This window comes from Lissotriton helveticus, chromosome 8 (assembly GCF_964261635.1).
Source record: "Lissotriton helveticus chromosome 8, aLisHel1.1, whole genome shotgun sequence".
Lineage (NCBI taxonomy): Eukaryota > Metazoa > Chordata > Amphibia > Caudata > Salamandridae > Lissotriton > Lissotriton helveticus.
The window spans coordinates 1,258,872,385-1,258,895,474 of record NC_136069.1 but is presented as its reverse complement, the minus strand read 5'-3'; the positions used below and the strand labels follow the sequence as shown (position 1 = coordinate 1,258,895,474).

At 42.8% G+C, this 23,090-nt stretch overlaps 1 protein-coding gene across 1 annotated transcript in view; it reads right to left on the bottom strand.

The window, feature by feature from the left end:
- Positions 1-17,645, bottom strand: part of ATP10A (ATPase phospholipid transporting 10A (putative)) — an 828,689-nt gene extending 811,044 nt beyond the window's left edge. Inside the window, exon 1 of the mRNA XM_078658238.1 lies at positions 16,280-17,645. Coding sequence (XP_078514364.1) covers positions 16,280-16,755 — 476 coding nt within the window. The 5' untranslated portion in view covers positions 16,756-17,645. The remainder of the gene's footprint in view (positions 1-16,279) is intronic.
- Positions 17,646-23,090: the final 5,445 nt, after the last annotated feature.

The window sequence follows — 23,090 nt, the reverse complement described above, 5'->3', positions numbered from 1 at the left end:
GAACAGATAGAATGATTACATTACAATAGGGTCTATCAAATGTACTACTTCTGAGAGCTGTGGGTATGGGCACTTTATGATATGTAGGAGGAATTCCTCCCTTGTCATCACTATACCATATAAACTGCATGCACTAGTGTTAAATTTTCAAATGTGTCAAAGGAAAATCATGGTCAATAAAAAAAACACTAAATCATGTAAAAGCTGTTTATTAGAATTCAACATTATCATTGTCGATGACTTTATACCAGATCAGTTTAGGTGCTACAGTCAGATAAGCGCCAGCTGTAAAGATTTGGGAGTATGTAACTTATGGGCCACAGGTCTCAGCTCACAGATTCAACAGTTCCTGCAGTAAACGAGAGGCACAGGCTGAGCCGAACTGGGAATCAAAAATAGCTATGGCAAACAATATATATTTATATCTCGGAAAATCACACTTTTTCTGAGTGAGGACAGCAATCAAGACTGAAGGGTCAGCAAGTATGTTCTCATTTTTTCGGTAAAATATCACCAAACGGTGTCTTTGACTTCACATTTTTTCAAATATAATGTCAAAAAAGTCAGATTTGACACTTATTTTTGAATGAAAACTAATGAAGCAGTCTGAAGTGCGCCTGTTTGCAAAACATGAGGAATACCAAAAAGTGATTAGTAAAATGATTGACTATATCTCAGCGACTGGTAATTGCTGGTGGTAGCAACCCAGTCCATATTTTTTGGCCCAGCATGGGATCATAGACGGGCAACCAGCCAAGTGCAAATCAACTTTGGTTCTGCTCCAATAGGAACAGTCAACTCTGAACTGCCAGGCTATTTCTCCTCAGAACAGGAACACAAGCCTCCACAGACTGGTTTTGGCCTAGTTAGGGTTCATCTGTGGGGCATAGAAGATGAGGTTCGAGGCACAGTGAGCACATGACTCATATCTGGTCATCTAGGCATCAAACTGAGGAAAATAAAAATGGCGGGTGGCATGCTTGAATTAACCTTAGCTACTGGTAGCAAATTGGGGGGCGAATCCCAGTCAATATTTTCTCTAACATTTCACCTCAGGCAGGAACCAGCCACATGTAAATACGTCTGGGACCTGCTCTATTTGAAACAGCCCCGCCTGAAACAAACAGCTGGATGCATAGTATCCCTTTATGCCTGCCAAAGAAGCTTTACTTATCTGGTACAATGCGCTCCTCTAAAAAGCAATTCCGGTGAAAATTCCCCCGCCAAGAGAAATAGCAACAGTTTTAAAATTGTGGCAGATACAGAGGGGCTTATATTTCTGCTCCTAGGAAGTGGCACTGCAGCAATCAGAACTTTATGGCAGGCCCCTAGGTCAAATCAATATCCGGCCGAGAGAAAGAGCCCGGCCACAGTATTTCATGCATATGTGTTTCCTACCTGCAGAACTGTAGCTTGCGTAATGAAGGGGCAGGTTTTATGCCTCGATTCTTACTCTTTTTTTTAAAAAAAATTTGTCTCTTTCGGCAAATTACACTGCATTATTATGCAAGGCAGAATCCGATATTACTTGCAATTTTACCTTTAGTGCATGTGTTCTTACCGTTGATAATGAAAAACAAGAAAAATATATAAAAAAGAAAAATATGTACCAAGAAAGACTGTGTATCTCTCTTCTGAGGTCCATTAACATTTCTGTCGTTAGAATATAAAATACCAATAGAGCTAATGCTATTTTCTAGGATGTGGTGGTAATATCTATCTGAGTATTACTCAAATATTCAAGGATGTGGCCGGCTATATTATAGACCTGCTCAAGGACTGTATGGTGCTGCTAATTAGATGGTTTCAATGCGGCAAACATCATATTATATTTCTAGAATATGTCATAGTTCTACCCACATGTAGCTCTAAAAAAAGAGAGGGACCCAACAACCAAAGGGGTAGGGTACCAAGAAGACAAATGTCAAAACAGAAATTCCCCTTTGGGTGAATTACTAGAACATCTATACTTTCAAACACAACAATAAACTCAGAAGGGAGCAAAAAGGAAACATAAAGTTGACATTCATAAAAAATATACAGTTTATTCAGGTAAGTATTAAAAACACAGAATATCCTTTCGTCAGTACATAATTGATAAAAATATACAATTATAAAATATAAAATCACACAAATATAAAAACACAAAAGTGGGAGACAAAAAATAAGGAATAAATGGATCCTATTGTCATGAGATAAATACAGTAGTCGAAACGCAATCACACTCTGACATCTATATCACTTTTATAGTCAGGGTTGTTACTTCATAGACAACGTATATCAACTCCAAAAAACGCATCGACGCGTTTCGGTGGGCACGTATTTAAAGAGCCAACACCATCTTCAGGATATAATATTTGAATCCCACAAGTATATACAATCTTGTTGAGGATCACACAGGACCTCACACTCTCCGAGCTTTCACTGTGATACCACTTTATGGCTATCTTTGTTCCAAAAGTCTGTTCATCTATTTATTTCCACGGTTACTTCGAAGGTTGTAATTCGTCATTTGAACCATGAGGCACTCCCACAGAGAGGGGTTTCAACCCGGAGGAGATGGGGACGAGCCAAACAGATTGTCCTTTGTTCTCTAGATATTATTTTATCCAGTCTAGGGCTAGCCCACCAAACCAAAGGAATGCAGGTTTTGAAGAAGAAGCGTATGCAACACAGTAACAAATGCTGCAGAAAGATCTGATAAAATCAACGCCACCTTTCCACCCTGGTCCAAAGACAGTTTGATACATTTGGGCAGTTCAGGCAAGGTAGTCTATACTTAGGGGAAAATCCAGACAGACTAGTTTGCAGCAATCTATTAGTTTTCAGATCGTTAGATAGTTTCTTATAAATACATTTTTCCACAATTTTGGCGTATGCTGGAAGCATGGAAATAGATCTTAAATTCGTCAAAACAGTGGGGTCTTCAGAAGGTTTTGTCAAAAGAGGAACCAATTTAGCCTGTTGCCCATCCTAACTGAACTATGGCTGTTGATAAAGAAGCATTTAGAAGCTCGCTCATGATAGGATTATCCACTTTCACAGCCTTAATGAGCACATAAATAGGGCAAGGATCATCAGGAGAGCAGGACTTCAGTTCACGAATGGCAGCTTCGGATTCCATTAGGCGGATAAAATCAAACTGAAGTAACAAACAGTGCCTAGGGAGAATAAAAGGACGCATGGGTGCCGTAAAATCAACTAACACCATAGTCGAAGTCAAATTCAAAACATTTTTCCTGTGGGGCTGTCGGATGAAGGGCATCCTTATGCATACACATTGTGGGTATGTCCGAAAATTGGGACCTGCTGGAAACATGACGGGCAATAGAATATCAGACATCCTGGTCTACGAGGTGAGGCCTACATCCCAATATGTCTCACTAAGCATCTGGGGCGAACAAACCCTTGACCGCTAGGCCCGCCTATTCTTCAACCTGGCCTTGATGGTGGCACGTAGAGATCCAATGAAGAACCGTGGGGCGTCAACTCTGCCTACTATAAGGGAGTGGGAGGAAGAATGTATTGGTGTATGGGGGTGGAAAAACGGATGGAACAGGCGAGAGGTTGTTCACACAAATTCCAAAAGATCTGTGGTCACTAGAGGGAAGTGAGGGAAGAGGGAGAGTGAGGAGATCCAGGACATACATTGTTAATGGAGGGTAGATCGGGCTTGAGCCACAAGTTAAATTGTTGGGTTTCGATACCGCTGTCAACAATGAAAGGAAAAAGACTCTGGCTATTGCACTGGTGTCTTGCTCTGGCCCAGGCCTCAGGAAAACGTATGCAATGATTGCTGTATGTTCTGTTCACATGTCCTCGACAGTTGGGTGGTATGTTATACTGTTTGTTTTTCTCTGCGAAAACTGAATAGATTTTTTTTTTAACACAGAAAGCTTCTTTTACAACTCCTGAGGAGAGATGCCACTACTGCAAGATACAGCTGAAAGAAAGTTATTGACAATGTGATAAATGTCCAGAGGCCCATTGTCGGATAACAGATTCTGCCATGATGGTAGTGCAGATGTTTTTTCTACTTTAAAAGTCACACATAATCATCCAGGTTATACAATGCTCCCTATCAATAAAGTGTCATGGTAAAATTCCAGCCTGTAAGTATGAGAGACGTAATTGTCTTTAGAGCTTCTATATTCAAAGTATGTAAAATGCAACTGTTTTATTCATTCCACATTACTACAGGATAAAGACCATCATTTTCGTGCCAGTTTCTACGCATTTCCATCATGGAGCACAAAACTGTCATGCCATTTTCACACATCCTCAGTATGAAAAGTGCCATTCATTCAATTTTCCATATAGTGAAAATATAAAGAACTGCTCTCATGCCAGTGTCTAGACTGTACAGGAATGTAAAACATTGTTGTGCATGCCAGCTCATTTAACCTTTCTACACCAGTTGCCAATCACTCCTCACCTATTAGTTAGAGAAAAACCCTTGTTATACCACTACCCTCTCAAGCATTATTTAAAGTACGATTTCTGTACAGGTTTCCACACCACTCAGAGTGTGAAACACAATTATAATACCAGTACCAAAAACCAAATGGTTTGACAGTCAAAATCTATGCATCTATTTCCACAATCCCTGCCAAGTGTAAAGTACTACTGATGTGTCAGCTCCCACCCCTCTATGAAAATCACAATTGCCATGACAATGAAACATTGTAATGCAAGTTTCCACATGCTTGAGTATGTAAAGTACCATTGTACTACCAATTTCTAGACAACCTGCAAAATTAAATAAGTCCTCAAGTCAGTTCCAGCACCATTCCATTACTACATTTCCTATACCCTCCTCAACCAACAGTATGTTAGCACCATTGGTGTACCAATTTATACCGCCACCTTCCAGTCAAGCCAGCAAAAGCATCACTGCTGTGCCAGTATCCACGATGCCCCAGTATTTAAAGGAAAATTGCCAAGAAGTGTTCAGAATTTCCACCTTTCTGTTTCGTTCTTTCAGTTAATTTCTTGTGCTCTCTCTGCACTGATAAACATCGCTTAACCTGGCTCTCTAGTTAAGTGCTTGCTACTAGCACGCGATATAATCTAGATTTGAGTTGATAAAATGATCTCTATGCATAAGGGTGACAATGTGAGAACAAATGTTGGCAAAGACAATAGGTCTGGCATTGTCTGCTAGCCTTTTGCCTTTGTCTGTGCATGTTTAGTTTTGTCTTGGTTCTGGATAACTTTCTTAGTTGGGAAAGCGACTACGCCCTCGTCAATCTAAATAAACACATTTGTTTAAAGCAAAAATATTTTTTGTCTCAAAAACACACATTACCATAGTAGTTCTTGACAATTAAAAGAAGTACTTTGTGTGTAGATGTGCTTCATGTGAAAGCACAGAATGTGGGCACTCAGAGTGAAGGTAGCCAATGGCTCAAGTGGATTGGCGCAAGCATTCTCGGAATGTGTGAATCATTCACATTCAGATAAATGTGAATGACACAATAGCAAACAAAAAGGTGTAAAGGCTGGCTAAAAGCCCCTAAAACTAAGTATATCAGACTATAATTTTAGTAAAATCCAAAGGTCTTACAGAAAGCCAGACCTGAAAAAGGAATATATTGTGGTATGAAGCACCACAACAAAGACATTTTTTATTATTCACAGCTAATTCATATAAACGCCCCTGTGATGCCTCAAATTTACCATCAAATTAAGATTATGGTGCCAGCCGAGCATGTGCTGGATAGCAATAGTAGACTCAGCTTACTTAACAAATCCAGTAAGGCCTGTTTAGCTGTCATGGAGCTCCAGATGCTGTCCTGTCCTGTGGGTCAGAGTTGTCAGCAGACCAAAAGCCAAGCTAGTTCTGCACCTGCTTGCAGAACATTTCTGAAGGGCAAATGCTCGCTGCCTCTCCCATGCATATTAAGTGGAAAAGTAAAGAGGGCATATGTGCACATGTGCTGTGGTGCAGCGCAGTTCTAGACCTCATTTGTTATCTGGTGAAGAACAAGCTTCGAGTAAAATAGCTCTTTCCTTGATGAGGCTGATCTAGGCCACCTTTGTGGGCTACACAGTGAGCATGCATGGGAAACAGCTAGATTCAGTGCTTTTCAGGGCTAACTACCAAGATGGCTCTGTTCTGAAATTGCACATAGCACACGGCTTTCAGTAGACTACTGGTGCACCGGCTGGCAAGTCCTGCCCTAATTTATTCAGACATCCCCTGCATTTCTGCTGTCAACAGGGCATTTACAAGACCAATTGCAGGGCCAAGCCACACAGTGGCATAATGCAAAATGAAGGGATTTTCCTGCAAAATGTGATTAGACAATTCCAAAGAAACGCATAGACCTTAAACTTAGGGGATGAATCCTCACTTCACTAGAGGGGTTGGTAAATCTTACACAGTTACACCTCGGGGTAGAGTACTTGGGATACAAACTCTCGGCACAAGCAACATATTCTTTATAAAACAAAACATGTCTAGACCTCAAAGAGACAACTAACCAAGTTCAAGAAATACAACTGTGCCACTGTAGTCTTGTCACTTCAGGTGAGCACATCTCAAAGACGTCCAAACAAGAACGTTAGGGATAGGGATCGCCGACCAGTGTCAGCAGCCAAGGAGCTCAGACGTGCTCCTTGAAACAGCGTTGTTTCATATTTGTAGCCAGGGCCGTTTCTACCATTAGGCAAGACTAGGCGGCAGCCTAGGGTGGCAAAAGAGCTAGGGTGGCAAAAGGGGAATTTTTTGTTTTAATTTGAAGGCAGCAGCACCCGTATGTGAGTGCAAGCGCACCTGCTTGAACATGCTGCGCTGCGCACCCTAGCATAGTGGTGTGTGGAGCGGGCCGGCGGTACCAGTGTGTGGGTCCCCAGGGCTGTCAATCTTGTACCACTGGAAAGCACTACCAATGACGGCCCTGGGCATAATTTTTGGCCAGTCTCCGAGCGGTGCCCTATGCAGCAGCCAGTGACGTCTGTGACTACTCCCACATCGCACCACCCACTCTCTCGGCGCACGGGGCGGACTGTGTGTGTCGACTGCTCTGGTGCCTAGGAAATAAAATAACTGCGTCAGGTAACTGGTTTATAATTCATGAATTTCATTTGTTTTTAAGCAGTGCAAACAGGTGGCTAATAGCACGCCACACATAAAAAATATAGGGTGCCAAGCAGCTTATTTTTTCCAGCATGTCAATCTGAAATTTGTTTTTTGTTTTTCACCCCAAAATACAGGTTCCGGTCCTATTATGGCCTGGAAAGAGTGAAAAAAAGACGAATAGCCATATTTTCTAACCTGCAATAAAAACAAGTTCACATTGTGCTCTGCCTCTTGCGCTTTAGCTTTTGTGGTTGTTTGTCACGATTTATGCGGCGAGACATATCAGCAGCGGCTAGATATGAAGCGAGTGATGCTCCACCTGCGTGAATAAACTCATGTAGCAAGACTTTCCAATCCATCTGGTTCTAGAGTCAGTTTGGCAGCTCTATATGATTTACCACTCAAATGTACCCAGGCAACTATTGTACCACGCTGTGGTGTTCTACGGCTACGATTGTGCTCTATACACCCCCATTACAAAACATACATTGCTAATTAAATTGTGCCTCTCGGCTTAGATAATAGGTCAATATTACTCAACACAAAGGCACTCCTTTTTAACTTGGAAAGATAAAAGGCTGAGTAGACTGTGCAAATATTTCAATTTATAAACAGCTAACACTGCAGATCTCTGCAGCAAGCGGTTAACCTACTCAGCTGTTTTTCTATGTGGTCTTTGATTGTTGGTGTTATTTATACTCAGGGCGACTTGAAATTAAGCCACAGGGAGAACCAAATTATGCGGTGAATTGGCTAAATTATGCATTAAAAAAAGGCAAATTATGTGGCATAAGGAGGCACATTCTGTGATCTAATGCATTAATTCTTCGAGCCTGGATGACAGGGGAGAGAGTGATGGTAGTAAAAGGGAGGGGAAGGCATTTTTCAATTCTCGACTAGGGCGGCAAAAGACCTAGAAACGGCCCTGTTTGTAGCTCCCCATTATGGAGCATATTGCGAGGTAGGGTTCCTACAAATAATAATAAACAATGTCTTCTTAGAGTAATAAAGTGAAAGTTACTACTCAAAATGACATGTGACCGGTGTTCAAGTTTGCAGTTATTGTTGTAGTCGTTATATCCAGTGGCACCACACCTCCGTGGGTGTAGAATGCCTACACCCATTCAAAGGACATATTCTTTGGGTTCAAGGACAACACGTTTTCATACTTATTTTGTCTCGAATGGCTGCTGCGGAGGAAGATTTGCAGCCACATGTATAGGATGTTCAAAGATATGCATATGGTTCAATTATGTAAAGCCCTCAATGTTAAGGTGGGCACTCTAAAGAAATACAGTGCATTGAATGCTGAACTTGCATTACTGACAATGACTCCAATATAAAGACATGCCGGCTTTTGCAAAATATATCAATTTGCTGCTGTTTATGATGCTCCCAAAGTGCTGCTTGATTAGTGCAAATCCAAGCAGAAGCATGAAAACAGGGATGGCATTTTTTTCCATATAAAATGTATCCAAATAATTTAGAAAATTTGAAAAAAAAAAGTGACAAGTCTCATACAGTTTTGATCAACTATTGAGGAATTTTAAAGCTCAGCTTTAAATATGCAACTTAGGCATGCAAGCTTTTAAAAAGAAATTAAGAATCAGAGGAAAAAAAAGTCAGTCAACGATCATTATGGGCAACATATCAAAACAAGCACTGACAAAACCAAGAGGTCTCAGCTTTGTGGCCTATTGACTTTGCCAAAGGTTTTTAGCCATGCTGCACAGCATTAACAATGATGTGCAGGGTGGTAAAGTATAAAAAAAAGCCTTTGAAGCAGCTGCCCATGTCATTCCGTATGAAAAAAGAACAGGTGGTAGACAAAATGCTGAACAAATCAAACATTCACCCCCCAGTCACAGATCTGGGTTAAATTTGTTTTGTTTTTGTATGCCACGCTATTCCAGTTTAGAACTAGTCATAAGCAAATCAGTCTTGACCCTGCTCCCTATGGGATCAGTCCAGCCCGAACTGACAGGCCAGGTCCTCCCTGGACCAGAAACAAGCATCCTGGGACCGGTTTCGGTGTATCATCCCTCATCAGCCAGGCTAGCTTGAATCTCGTGCCGTAGCAAGCACGGGACCCAAATCTGGCCATCCCATCCCCACTTAGAGCAACAAATGCAAAAATAACAGATGACGAATGAAATGCTGACACATCACGTGCACTTTATTTTTAGTTACTGTCCTGAGTTGAATTGGTTATTAAAAAGAGCATAAAAACTGCAAAGCATTTTCTTCAATGTGAGTAGGGTGGCGTTAGACCTGTCATCCTTGGGATGGTCTTCCCCCAACTTTTTGCCTTCTTCATCCACTTTTCTGACCTTGTTTTTGTTGGCCTTAGGACTCTGAGCATTTACCACTGCTAACCATTGCTAAAGTGCATGTGCTCACTTCTTAAAATATGGTAATATTGGCTTATCCCCAATTGGCATATTTAATGTACTTGCAAGTCCCTAGTAAAGTGGTACTACATGAACCAACGGTCTGTAAATTAAATGCTACTAGTGGGCCTGCAGCATTCACTGTGCCACCCACTTAGCTAGCCCTTTAAATATGTCTTGGGCGTGCCATTACAGAGCCGATGGGTGCAGTTAAACCAGCCAGGTGCACCGGGCAAAATAAACCTTTTGCCAGGCCCAAACCTTCTTCTATCCTTGGCTAAAAGGTATCTGCTATGTATAACTACCAAAAAATGAAAATAAAATATGGATTATTTATGTCACCCACGCTCAACCTCACACAGCAACAATTAACAAAGTATTAACCTTTGATGTGGGAAATATATACCTCTTTAATGGCTAAATTGCACAATGTGAAACCACAAAACCTGCGGGAACTTACTGTGTGATCCTCCTTTTTCATTATCAAAGGAGAGTACCTTCAAATACGTGAGGTCAGGGGATACACTGTACAAAAAGCTCTTGTGTTTGATTTAATAGCCTAAAATGTTGCTACTTCTATAATAAGAAGCTAGGCCTCATACAGGGCACCCATGACAAGTGACTTGACTCTTAACTGATTAAAAGAATTGATTAGCAGGATGGGAGCAGGGATGTTTGTCAGTTCATGTTTAACAACTTTCACTTTTAATAAATACTTCTCAATGCAGAGTTTATCTGATACGCTAGGGTAATGTTAAAGAAACACACACTTTAGAATTTCGAAGACACATCATCACATTTTAAGAAGGTGTTGCACGACTTACATGCCAAATATGTTCACGTCTTAGAACCGGAGCTAACCCTTGGCCCAGCTCTCCCTATTAATTTGTTGGTTCGCCCACATCTACCACTAGGACCTGGAAATGTTACCATTTAAAACATAATCATAATGATGCTTTCACGGACACATTCAAGAGGATGAAGATCGTATTTTCAAATCATACAAAAAGGGTCAGATGAGCGCGTGCCTCATAGGGAATAGCTAGAGTGACACATCACCCTTATTCTGACCTAATGGAAACTAATCCGCAATCTTTTTATTAGCACGATAATTCGCCAAGAGCATTGCGTTTTATTAGCATGTGACTCCTTCCTGTGCCCAGGCATCCTTCCATTATTCACGCCCATGGCTGTAAACAGCTTAAAAGTACACTTAGAGTCTTCTGTTTGAATAAAATAACAGATCACTGTGATCGCGCCCGCCTCGCCCAGGGCGTGCCTTTCTTCACTCAGCAAGGCGGGTCGCCCTGCCCCCAGAGCGCCAGAGAGCCAGGGAAGCGAGCCGCGCCGAAAGAGTACAACCTCTGTGTCCACCGCAGGCAGTGATACACTGACACCGTCCTAAACTCTCTAGACACGTGTTGCATATCTTCGCTGCTCGCGCCAAGCACGCTGACGTGCAGGATGGGCAGACCTGTAAACTCACCGCCACGCGCTGCGCACACTTCCGGCTATCAGCAGTCAAGCAAATGTCACGTCACCACCCTCGAGCGCTCTCAACTTTTAGAATGTGGCCATGAAAATGCACAAAGATCCGAAAAAGCAAGCACTTTTTCGTGGCCCCTCAGATGTAATATTTACTTATTTTATTATTATTGTATTTGTCTGTTCATTATTGCACGCCCGTGGAAGGCAGCGAACATAAAACAAGTTTCGCAGTAGGAGGCTTGTGACCTTGCGGTGTAACCTCACAACACGTACATTAATCTGAAAGAGCCCATTTCACTATTAGAGGAAATTATTAGCCGCTCCATGGTCTGCTGAAAAAGAAACCCAAAGACAATCTTATGACTAATGTTCAAAACCTGGCACACTTCATAAAAACATTAGCCCCTCGTACTTTCGTGTTCCCGGCGTTGCGCAATGACCCTACTGTGAATCAGGCATTCATTGTATTATGAGTTCAGCATGTTGGTAGTGGTTCATAGGGTGGCAGTGCTGCAGCAAATCTCATACCATTCGCCATGTTTGCATCATGTAACTGTCCAAAAAGCTGTATTAGCAACCGAAGATGAATGGTAAATGTGTCAATCCTATACACAGCACTTTGTGTGGTTTACTCCTAACTTCAGGATCCAGATCCATTGCTTCCCACCTACTAGTATTTGTAGAGAGTTTTTCTTCAAATGTCTGAATGACAGGAGTCTCAACTACATGTATGCCCTTCAGATTTGACACCTTGGTAGGTGGTTTGAAGAAGCCTGCTACGCAAGCCTCTGAGTCCAGATTCCCTTATTCTGGCAACTATGACTGACCATGGAACTTCATGCCCATTGCCAACAATTGCAGTCCTGTTCTTACATTTGCCCAAAAGATGCATTGTGGGACTTATCTTGGTTTAGCTCAAATAGTCTTTAGGTTATCGTAATCAAGATTAATTTGTGAAAGGAAAGCCCAGGAGTGGCAAAGCTGTGAACACTCGTTGTATAAATATACAATACTCCAGATTAAAAAAACACATGTGAATCCACATATTGGTGCAAGTGAAAAGACATATTTTAAAATGCTCTAAAACAGTGGTTTGTTAACCTGTGCTCCTGGGACCCCCGGATGGAAGGAACTGCGAAGCCTACTCTGGAAGTCCTTAGCTGTTTAGAAAATTATATAATATTAACAGACTAATAAAGTGTATATACATTTTTATTAATTTGTTTGTGAATTTAAATGAAATATTTAATAATTTGTGTATTTTATTAGTGAATGCTTGTTTCTGTATTTTATGTGCATTATTTTGCCATTCAACGCTTCGAAAATGCTTAGGTAGGGCTCCCCTGGCTTCAAGTAATGACTCAGTGGGCTTCCTCAGTATCTAATAATTATTCAGTAGGGGGGAGGGGGGTGGTCCCTGTGTTCCAGTAATGATTAAGTGGAGGTTCATAGAAGTCAAAAGGTTAAGAACCACTGGTCTAAGACAATATCTGCCTTCAATTCTGTAAGATTGGTAGCAGGTTTTTACTATGAAAGGTCACAAGAACGCAACTGGACATAACATTCACCAGACAGGTAGGTATTGGATGCATTGTGTACTTCAAAGTTAGATTTGCGTAATGCCAGATACTCTACTCTACATGTGGTGCAGTCATTCATATCCTGGACTCAGTGTGACACTTTGCGCACCCTGACTGTAGGATACTGCTGGCCATCACAGGGTGCATGATGCCAGGTCCCAAACTAAGGACACAATCACTGCTATTCCAGGTTTCTTTAGTGCTGTGCCGGCAAGCCAAGTTCAAAGGTGCCACAATCGTGCTTGGGTCATCACTATGAGGAACTGAACATCTGAAGTCATTAGGGAAACCTGGCACCACTGTACTTTAAAGGATTCTGCTGCAACAATGTTCAGGTAGTATGATCAAAACACTGAAATCCGCAGCGCTTACACCCACTATTATTCCTTTTTTCTGAAAGAGACTGTAGTGAAACTGCAATTCCCCTGGAACATTAAACTATTGCCATATCCAGAATAAAGCTTGATGTCCACAAATAAAACCAAGGATGCATGCTGCCCCTATCAATCCCAGGGTAATAATTGTCACTTGCATGACAAGAACTCATTGTCGTATGATTTAGAGGAGCCACCTGTTGAATGATGTCACAATAGAGCACAAATCTCAAGGAGACATCACCAAACAATCATTCCAGTGTGTCTATTTTTGCTGATTGTTGGAGGTGCAGGACTGGGTAAAGAAAAGTGTTTTCTTTCTCTACACTGGTCGGCCTCTTTAAACACAGAATCCATGATTGCTTTTTCTAAGGAGGTGTGGTATAAATGTCGCACAAGGACAAGCATTGGTACTACTGGAACCCTGGAACCATCCTCACAGCCGTAATACGTGTAACTACACTCATATCCATAAACGGTAAGACACACGCCTAGAATTAATGCATAGGGGGATTATCAATATGAGTGCAGACAACAATCACTAGATACCCAGAAATACTGTCAATGCTAGGCAGCACACTGTATTATGATTGAATCAAGACATACATGGTGAATATATCATGTAGCGTGCCTCTACAATTCCCCTACTGCATGGGCTCACTACTAAAAATGCATGGGCCATGACCCCATTGTAAGAACTGGCATGCATTATGCCCCAACACAACTAACAACGAGGAGCTTAGAGGGAACAGGAGTCATAGGTCGCCCTCCACTCAAATTATGTATTCACAAAAAAGACCTGACCACAAAGGCATCCGTAAATTAACCACTTAATGTTGTACCATATCATGCAAAACTTTTGCAAATAACTCCTCTTATTTTAATTAGTGAGGTAAGAGGTACATCCATGTTATGCCATATTTAAAAGAATATGCCCAATCCCTTGAAAAAAATTGTGAGACAACAAATAACACACACCTATGTGCCAAACTCAGATAGGTAGAAAAAAGTGTGTGTGAGCGAGATGGCGCCTCACGGGCGCACCACCAACGGGAACCTGGCAGGTACTCACCAGGATTGCCCTGATCTCATCATTGGCACCATCAAGCTCCAAGGAAAGAAATGTGTCCAAAAACAAACGAAACAGTGTTTGTGAGAATGTGCAGTGTATAGAAACCACGAACAACACAGATCGTGTCCAAAAATAAACATATAAAAACCACAAACAACACGGAACTTAGCTTTATTCTGTCACTTTCGTGTTGGTTGCGGACTCTAAAAAAGTGAGAATGGCTACTACATATCTAGCCACACTCCACTTGCCGACATGTTTCATTGCCATTCACATTTAGGCAATTTGTGATAGCGGTTCCAGGACAGATTGTATCCCAGACACAATGGGCCCACCCGGGGGAGGCCGGGCAGGCTTATGAATTTTTGGCAAAATGTAGAACGCAGGAGTTCTGGGGTTGGTATTCACCAGAAACTCCGCTTCCTTATCGGAAATCCATTTCTTCTCTTTTGCCTCTCCTACCATCCCTTTTATGATAGTGAGTAATTCAGGGGTAGGATCTTTGTTTAAAGGCTGGTAATTTGCGCGGACATTGAGTAGGCGGTAGACTTCTGTCTCATAGTCACAAGTATTGAGCACAACTACCGCTCCGCCTTTATCCGCACTTTTTATAGTAAGATCAGAATTATTCTGTAGGCTCTTAACAGCTTCCCAATCTGACCTGGACATGTTTTTATGGTAAGTATTTCTCTCTTTCGTTTCTAGCAATTTAATGTCTTGTAGCACTTTAGACTCAAAAACCGCAATTTCAGGACCCAAAGACCCACCAGGTGGTCGACTGAGGGTAAATACTGTGTTATTATGTGCGGTTGGGATCACTCATACTTAAAGCCTTTCTCTAATGGCTTTTTTAGAAGGAAGGATGACAATTATGTGCTTTTTATATGTTTGTTTCAGTTGTGAAGATTACGCATGTCCAATGCAGTGGCTTAAAAATTTGTGACGCCCTGAAGAAATTGCCTAAATGTGAATGGCAATGAAACATGTCGGCAAGTGGAGTGTGGCTAGATAGGTAGTAGCCATTCTCACTTTTTTAGAGTCCGCAACCAACACGAAAGTGACAGAATAAAGCTAAGTTCCGTGTTGTTTGTGGCTTTTATATGTTTATTTTTGGACACGATCTGTGTTGTTCGTGGTTTCTATACACTGCACATTCTCACAAACACTGTTTTGTTTGTTTTTGGACACATTTCTTTCCTTGGAACTTGATGGTGCCAATGATGAGATCAGGGCAATCCTGGTGAGTACCTGCCAGGTTCCCGTTGGTGGTGTGCCTGTGAGGCGCCATCTCGCTCACACACACTTTTTTCTACCTATCTGAGTTTGGCACATAGGTGTGTGTTATTTGTTGTCTCACAACTGTCATCATTTTTTCCAGGGATTGGGCATATTCTTTTAAATATGGCATAACATGGATGTACCTCCTACCTCACTAATTAAAATAAGAGGAGTTATTTGCAAAAGTTTTGCATGATATGGTACAACATTAAGTGGTTAATTTACGGATGCCTTTGTGGTCTAGGTCTTTTCTGTGAATACATGCATTATGCCCCACCTATACCCTAGGACTTCTAGTGCCATTACAAAGCCAAGGGTGCATTTTGCCACAGTTCGAATACTAGATCCATGGCAGTGCTACGATGTTCAGGATTTACAGTCAATGCTGTGATCATAATTCATGATGACAGAACTTACGGCACTTTGCAGGATGCCAGTTTAACACCCATAGCACATGGCCTCAGCCACTATTTGTATCAATGAAATGAATTATGACAAACACCGCCACCCTGTGCATGTTGCGTAGTATCTTGCCAAGAATACCAAGAACCCCTGGCTCAGGTCCCTCTGTGCCAACACCACATGGCCACGTTCTTGCACAACAATGCCCTGGATGCCTCTTGTCATTACCACATCAGTTATTGTCATTATCACACAAGTTGTCATCCTTATTTTCATGGTGCATCATGCCGCAACAATGGTGAAGTATGACACCGTCATCTTCTGAATGCTATGGTTTGCTGGAATTTTACTTTTTTTGTTAAACTTCTTTCACATCAAGGGCAGTCTGGTAGAAACACTGATATAGTTAAATCTATTTCGTATAGAAAAGTAGGTCATTCATTCATTATCAACTGTGCCAATACAATGCCCGGATGCACTGGGCCAACAGCACTTCAAGAAGACGCATCAGCCTACGAGATGTCAGAATGCATTTTGTTACTCTTAAATTCAGAGTCCGGCTACCCCCAGAATGCTCACCAGCCCATGTTACCCACAAGCCCCCAGGATACCTGCTGTACACCAGGCAGTCGGTGTGGTTGATCTCTGTGTCGGAATGGTAGCGTCTGTAGTCTTCCCACAGGTCCTTGAGGCCGGTGACAGCCAGGATGAAGAGCACAGGTGCCAGCGCCATCTCAGGCTTGAAGGCATTGACAGAGGGTACGAAATTGAGAAGAGCGATGAAGACAAAGTAGATGTTGGCCAGGCGATGGAACTGCTCGAAAAGGTTCTTGGGCAGGAAGGAAAGCACGGTGTACTTGGTGGTCTTGATGCAGTTGCCAGGCAGTTGCCTGTTGGGGTTCTCCAGAGCTGCCTTGGCTGCCGATGGCATTAGCAGGCTCTGGGATCCCACCTCGTACAGCAGGTTGGAGTGCACAGTCCGTGCCCTGGCCTCCCGCTTTCCTTTTTTTCTCCTCTTCTTTTTCTTTATCTCTTCATCTGTGACCTGGCTGCCAAGCTCACCATTCACCTCGCCACCCTTCTCCATTATAAATATCCAGTTACCTTTAGGTGCAGTATTTCCTACAGCTTGGCACACTTTGGAGAAGACCAATCCACGCTGCAAACTTTACAGTTTATCTTTACAGAAAGAGTACACAACACAAAAACTTAAAGTGACCATTAAAACACACCTGTGGTCAGCAGAGCCGTGTTCTGATCACCCAGAGCTATAGTGACCAAATACATCCAAAGTTAGCAGACTGCACCAGGGTGGCTATCTGAAAAGTGGCCAATTGGTTCCTCTGAAATCAAATGCATTCCAAAAGTGAGGGAAGAACGGTCCAGGTGACAACTCACAGACCAAAAATGACCAAATAACTCCCAGCGACCAAACAGCTCATCAGTGGTCCATCACCTCATCAATAACCGTACACCACCTCAGTAATCTGCCATATCACAAGTAGTGGATCCAGTCCATTGAAGCTAAAAGGCTTTTCGGTGATTCACAGGGTCCTCTGTGGTTAATTAGCTCACAAGAGCACCGCGCTGTCTTCTGTATACAAACTTTTCAACAAACAAACGTGGTCTTATTGATCAACACGCCTTCTGACGTGTCATCAGCGCCTCCAAAGTCATTCAATATTTCTTAAGAAACGGAGGCACCGCCCTCCGTCCATCCTCCAGCTACCCCACCTCTCATCGCAGGAGGACCTCCCAATGTAAGCGGCGGCAAAACGAAGAAACAAAAATTGGTTTCACAACTCCTGGTTTGGGTCTTTATTTTGCTTTCCGCGGCTGCTCTTTTCCCGGCGCGGGGCGAAGATTGTCCTGGGGCGTTCCCGCTTTTATTTCCTCTTTCTTTCCGGCGTGAAGTGGCTTCTTTTTAGCCTCTACTCGGGGAACCCGCTACCCACTTCGTGTCCTGCTGAAGTCCCGTTGCACTTTGGGCCCCTCCTCCGCGTCACTCCCACAAACTCAGACTAGTTTCCGCCCCTCTTGGACGCGCGCACTGAGGAGGCTGGAAAACAGAAGAGCGTATTTTCTGGGAACCTTTAGGCTAAAACGCGAAAGCAAACTTCTTCAACTCCAGTACCAATAAGCAAGCGACACTGTTCTGTTGAAGGAATCTTCAGTATCAACAAGTTGTTATATGGTAATTCACAATTGCTCATTCCCCCTACCCCCCGCCAACCCTGCAGCCTTGTACTTAAGTCTAGGGGGTGTTAGAGTGGAAAGGAGGGGTCTGCGTCTCATGTTTGCTTAACTGTCTCCGGGAAACCTGAGAAGGCCGACCTTACTGCGTCGTGGCTTGGCATGTTTGCCCAAAACACATGATGGTGTAATATATTGCAACGTGGGCGCTCTCTTTCTTCAGCCGGGGGAGTTTCGAAAATGCATAAAGCATAACATCAAAAAGGAGCGTGGCATCTTGAAATACACATCACTGGCTCGTTTTCCTGCCGGTAGTCAACTCACGAATGTGCCTTAAAAGTTAAAACATACAGGCGAGTTTATAGGCAATAATTCTCAAATGTTCCATTTGGTGAAACTCGAATGTCTCTAAGCTCAAGAAAGCAGGAAAATATAATATATTCACACCCTACTATAATTATATCGCCTAATTTGCCCCTGCGCGCAGATAGCACTGCTATCATTATGCCTGCGCAGATAGCACTACTATCATTATATCTCCTCGTGGGCGTAGAGTCATCAAAATGCTAGTGGTAGCAGAAATGACACCACACAACATTTTCCATTAAAGGCATCAATGGAAGTGACATCATATGAATCTTGACCCTTAATTTCCCAGGAAGTGAAGTCATGTGACATTAACCCTGATAATATCACACTCATTTTAAGGTCTTCAAACTTTGGGTTGGATCTCTCTGGGGTTAGTGTCTGTATCCCAAGGGTTGCACAAATGACTGTAAGTACATGTATATGGACATGGCGTGGAAGAACGCCCTTGTTTATTTGTCACGTTCCAGGCTGTCTTTGTGTACAACAATTGAAGTGCATAAAAAGAATGGGAACTTGTGTGTGTGGGTGTGTCTCACAAGGGTTGAGCAGGGTGGAAAAACATGAATAAATAGGATAAAATATGCAAATGTTTTATTGTTGCTTCACTCACCAGTTACTGCATATAAACAAACACCTTAAATGAAAAATAAATGCAAGTTAAACTAATCAGTGGGAAATCTACTCTTTTACATTATAAAACCTTATAGTTTAATGCCATCACTGTTTCTGTATGTGAACAGAGAGTCACAGAATTGAATCCTGGTTGGTTCTGTGGGAGTAGTGACTTGTGTATTTATAGTGCTATGAGGTCTCAGCCTGTGATCGATAGTCCTGGCCCCTCAATATATCTCCGTAAAATAGTTGTTGCCCAGAGATTTTCATTTTTTATGTGTGTTATTGTATCATTAGAGAAATAATTTAGCTTGGGTAGACATTGCTAATCCGGGCCAAATTTTATTGACGCCGTTTTTGAAAATGGTGGATGTGTTGCAGTGGTGATATCATATTTCAGGAACTATTAGAGCTACATTCTTCATTTTGGTGTCAAAACTTAGGTTTTGTAGGCCAAGTAGTCTAAAAGAGACAGAAAAGAACTCCTCAGCGCAACCCTTCAATGGTGGCTCTAAAATGATGTGTTTTGGCCATCATATTGGTAATTTATTTTAATATTGTTTTTATTTCAGGATTTCCATTGATTCAAATTCGTAATCATGAGTGATGCAGGGAGATCCGCGGTAGCTAGGGTGAAGGTGGGAGCGTTGATATCACCCCAGTACTAAGTGGCACGCGGGACGAGGCAAGGCTGCTCGCTCTCCCCGCTATTGTTTGCCTTGGCGATAGAGCCTTTGGCGACAAGAGCTAGAATAGGGCAGTACTACGCGGTCCTGAGGGTCAGAGGGGATTGGCAATATATTTAGTTGTATGCGGATGATTTATTGATGTTTCTGGCAGATATGGAGGGAGCACTTCATGGAGCAGCGGGCATGTTATCGAAATTTGGCGACATTTCAGGACTGCGGGTGAACTGGACTAAGACGTGTTTATTCCCAGTGAAACCTGGAGGGTTGCCACCCACCATATCCCGGGGAGTACGCTGGGAGTCGACGTGCCTAGCATATCTAGGTGTCCATGTTTATCACGAGGTCAACGATATGCTGGAAGGGAACATAGGAAGATGCGTGAGAGCTCTGAAAGGTAGTATGGCCTTTTGGTCCACGCTCCCGCTATCCGTGATGGGAAGGATCGCTTTGCTAAAAATGGTGGCGCTACCTAGGTTGTTATATTTTTTTAGAACATTGCCAATCTGGGTGCCGGGATCGATCTTTAAATTACTGAAATCCATGATTGTAGGGTTCCTGTGGGGGTCTGGCAGGAGGAGAGTGGCCCAAGTAACACTGGTAAGGCCAAAAGCAGAGGGCGGACTAGCGGTTCCCGACCTGGAGCTGTATTATTGGCAGCTCAACTCCAGGTATTGACACAGGCAGTTTGAATGGAATTTAGAGGCCCTGAGAACTTGAGAGGTGGGGGGATCCCAAGGCACGTTCTATCCTTCATAGTCTTACAACAAAAGCTTGATCTCAGGGAACTCTCTCTAGAAGAGAAGACATTGAGTTTGTGCTGGAATCTCATTCAGCGCAGAGCTGGATTGCTACATCCTTATGCGCCCGAAATCCCATTGGGGATGGTTACAGCTTTGCCCAATGGTGGTGATTGGACGTCTCTGATGGAATGGGAAAAAGCAGGGATCCAGGTAATTGGGGATCTATATGAGGAGGAGGAATTGCTGTCATTTCAGGCACTGCAGTAGAGATATGATCTTCCTAGGGGAGGATTTTTGATACACGCCGCGCTGGTTTATGCAATACGGAAGCATTGGAGGGAAGGGCCCACAGAACCCAAAACAACAATGGCATGTCAATATGTAGTAATAGCGGCAGGGACCTTTAAAGCAGTCATGTGCCTCTATTCCAGGATGTTAAATGAGAGATTAGCACCATTGGATGCCTTGCGATTAAAATGGGAGGCAGGTATTGGGAAACCCATACCGGAGACGACATGGGGACATCTACTACGTAGGGCTTGGAAAAGTACGAGGAACGCAAGATTTCAACTGGTGCATTTATTTATACTACACAGGGCTTATTTAACACCAGGTAGGATCAAGAAGTACTTTAAGGTTGAGGATGCAGCATGCCCTCAGTGCACAAGGGAAGGGGCGGAGCTGAAACACATGCTGTGGGAGTGCCCTAAACTGGGGATTATTGGGAAGAAGTGGGAAGCGTATTGAATGAAGTCACTGAGAGACGCTTAACTTTTGACATGGCAGTATGTATACTACATTGGTTCCCTCATACCCCCAAGACAAAGGTGACAAGTAACTTTGTGGACATGGGATTGTTGCTAGCAAAAAGGGAGATAACAAGGCACTGGAAATCTAGGAAGGGTCCCAACAGCAAAAGGTGGAAGGCTGAATTGCAAAAATGGGCTGGTAGTGAGAGTGTCCTTGGATTACAGCAGGCATGACGTTTAAATAATGAGAAAGCATTAAATTCTGCGAACGCATGGGAAACGCTGGTACAAGCATTATCTGATCACCAATCAGAAGAGGAATAGGGGGAGGATGTTCTGCATGGGGAGGACCCCTCCTAGCTACATTGTGGGAAACCTTGGATTGCCGTTGAATTACGAAATGCGTTTTGGATTTGATACTTAATGTAATACACGCCGGTGGGGAGGGAGGGAGGGTGGGTCCCAGTTGGGGTTAGGGATAGTATTAGCAAGATGATTGAGATTCAGAGTATGGAAAGGTATTATAAAGTGGTATGCGGACCACCGGCCTATACTGTATTGAACTCGAATGCACACTGTGATTGGTTATGTGCGTTGTCTTGGGGAGGAATTAGTATTTGGCTTGGAGGGAGGAGACGGTGGAGAATACAGTACTTTGTATTTTGCTGATATGAAACTAATAAAATATGTTTTTTTTTTTTTAAATGAGTGAAGCAGGTGGTAGCGAAGTTTCTTTACCTCCTGACAGTGTTGCTAACTACAAAATCTGAGGACTCCTTCAACTAAGAAAAATATGTCACATGCTAAGCTAACATCAATTGCAGCTGGACAGAAGAGAGTTCAAGATGCTGCACAAATACAGCAAGACAAAGTTCTCAAAAGATGGAAACTGATAGGTGAAGAGGATCAACTATTTTATCATTATAACAAAAGTGCTTTTATGAGTGTATAACTCGAATAAAGCTTTTTCAATCAATCATTATAACAAAAAGTGCTACAAGTCATATTTATTGGAAAAAAACCTAGAAAAAATGTGTCAAAAATAGCAGAAACCAGTGAATCACAACAAGAATCCAAATCTGTGAAAGCAACAACAACCAAACCCAATGCCTATCTGTGGGAAAGTCCCTCTTTTTGCATGGTTAGCACCTGCTTATTGCCTGATGCCTGATGTAATTTCAAACTGTAAGTGCACTGGGTCTGTACTGATCAGGTTCCCAGTGCCAGATCTCTTTCCCAAAATTCTGTACCACGATTGGCGCAATTTCACCTTCCCTGTGAGTCCATAGTTAGTGGTATCCCTGGTACCTTGGGCACCTTCCCTGTGAGTCCATAGTTAGTGGTATCCCTGGTACCTTGGGCAGGTTCCTTTGTGACTGCAACACTGGTTATGCCACCCCAGGACCCCTCACCAAGGCTATGCACTCTGCCATTGCAGGCTGCATGTACTGGTGCAGAAAAATCAAAATAATCAATATGGCACCCAGCACTGTGTGCCATGCCTCCCCATGCGCGATATAAGATATAGGTAAGTCATCCCTACTGCAGGCCTTTAGGCCTAAGGCAAGGTGCACTATATCCTATGTGTGGTCATATCAGCATGAACAGATATGCCCCTACAATGTCCAGTCCATTCTGTGATTTTGTAAGTGAACATGGAAGCCATATAGAGTACATGGGCTGGCTACTTGTCAATACGAGTTTTCTAGCTCCATGATGGCTTCTCCGATTTCTAAGATGTTTGGTATCAAACATATTGTCTTAATTAACCCTCACTAATGCCAGTGTTGATTTAATAATATATTCACACAGGAGACCCTTTTAAGGGTCCCCTGAAACCTAACCAAACACTAGTGGGGTCTCTGGCGGGTTTTCAACAGCCTTCCACCACCAGAGACATTTATGACCTCATGGGGTGAGAGCCAGCGCTCTCAGAGGGCAGGAACAATACCTACAGTGGGCGGGGGTGTTTCACACCTCCTCCAGCACAGGATGGCCTTCAAGGACGGGAAGATTCTAAGGCCTACCGGAACCGTAGTGTGCCAATACACGGTGTACCAGACACCCCAG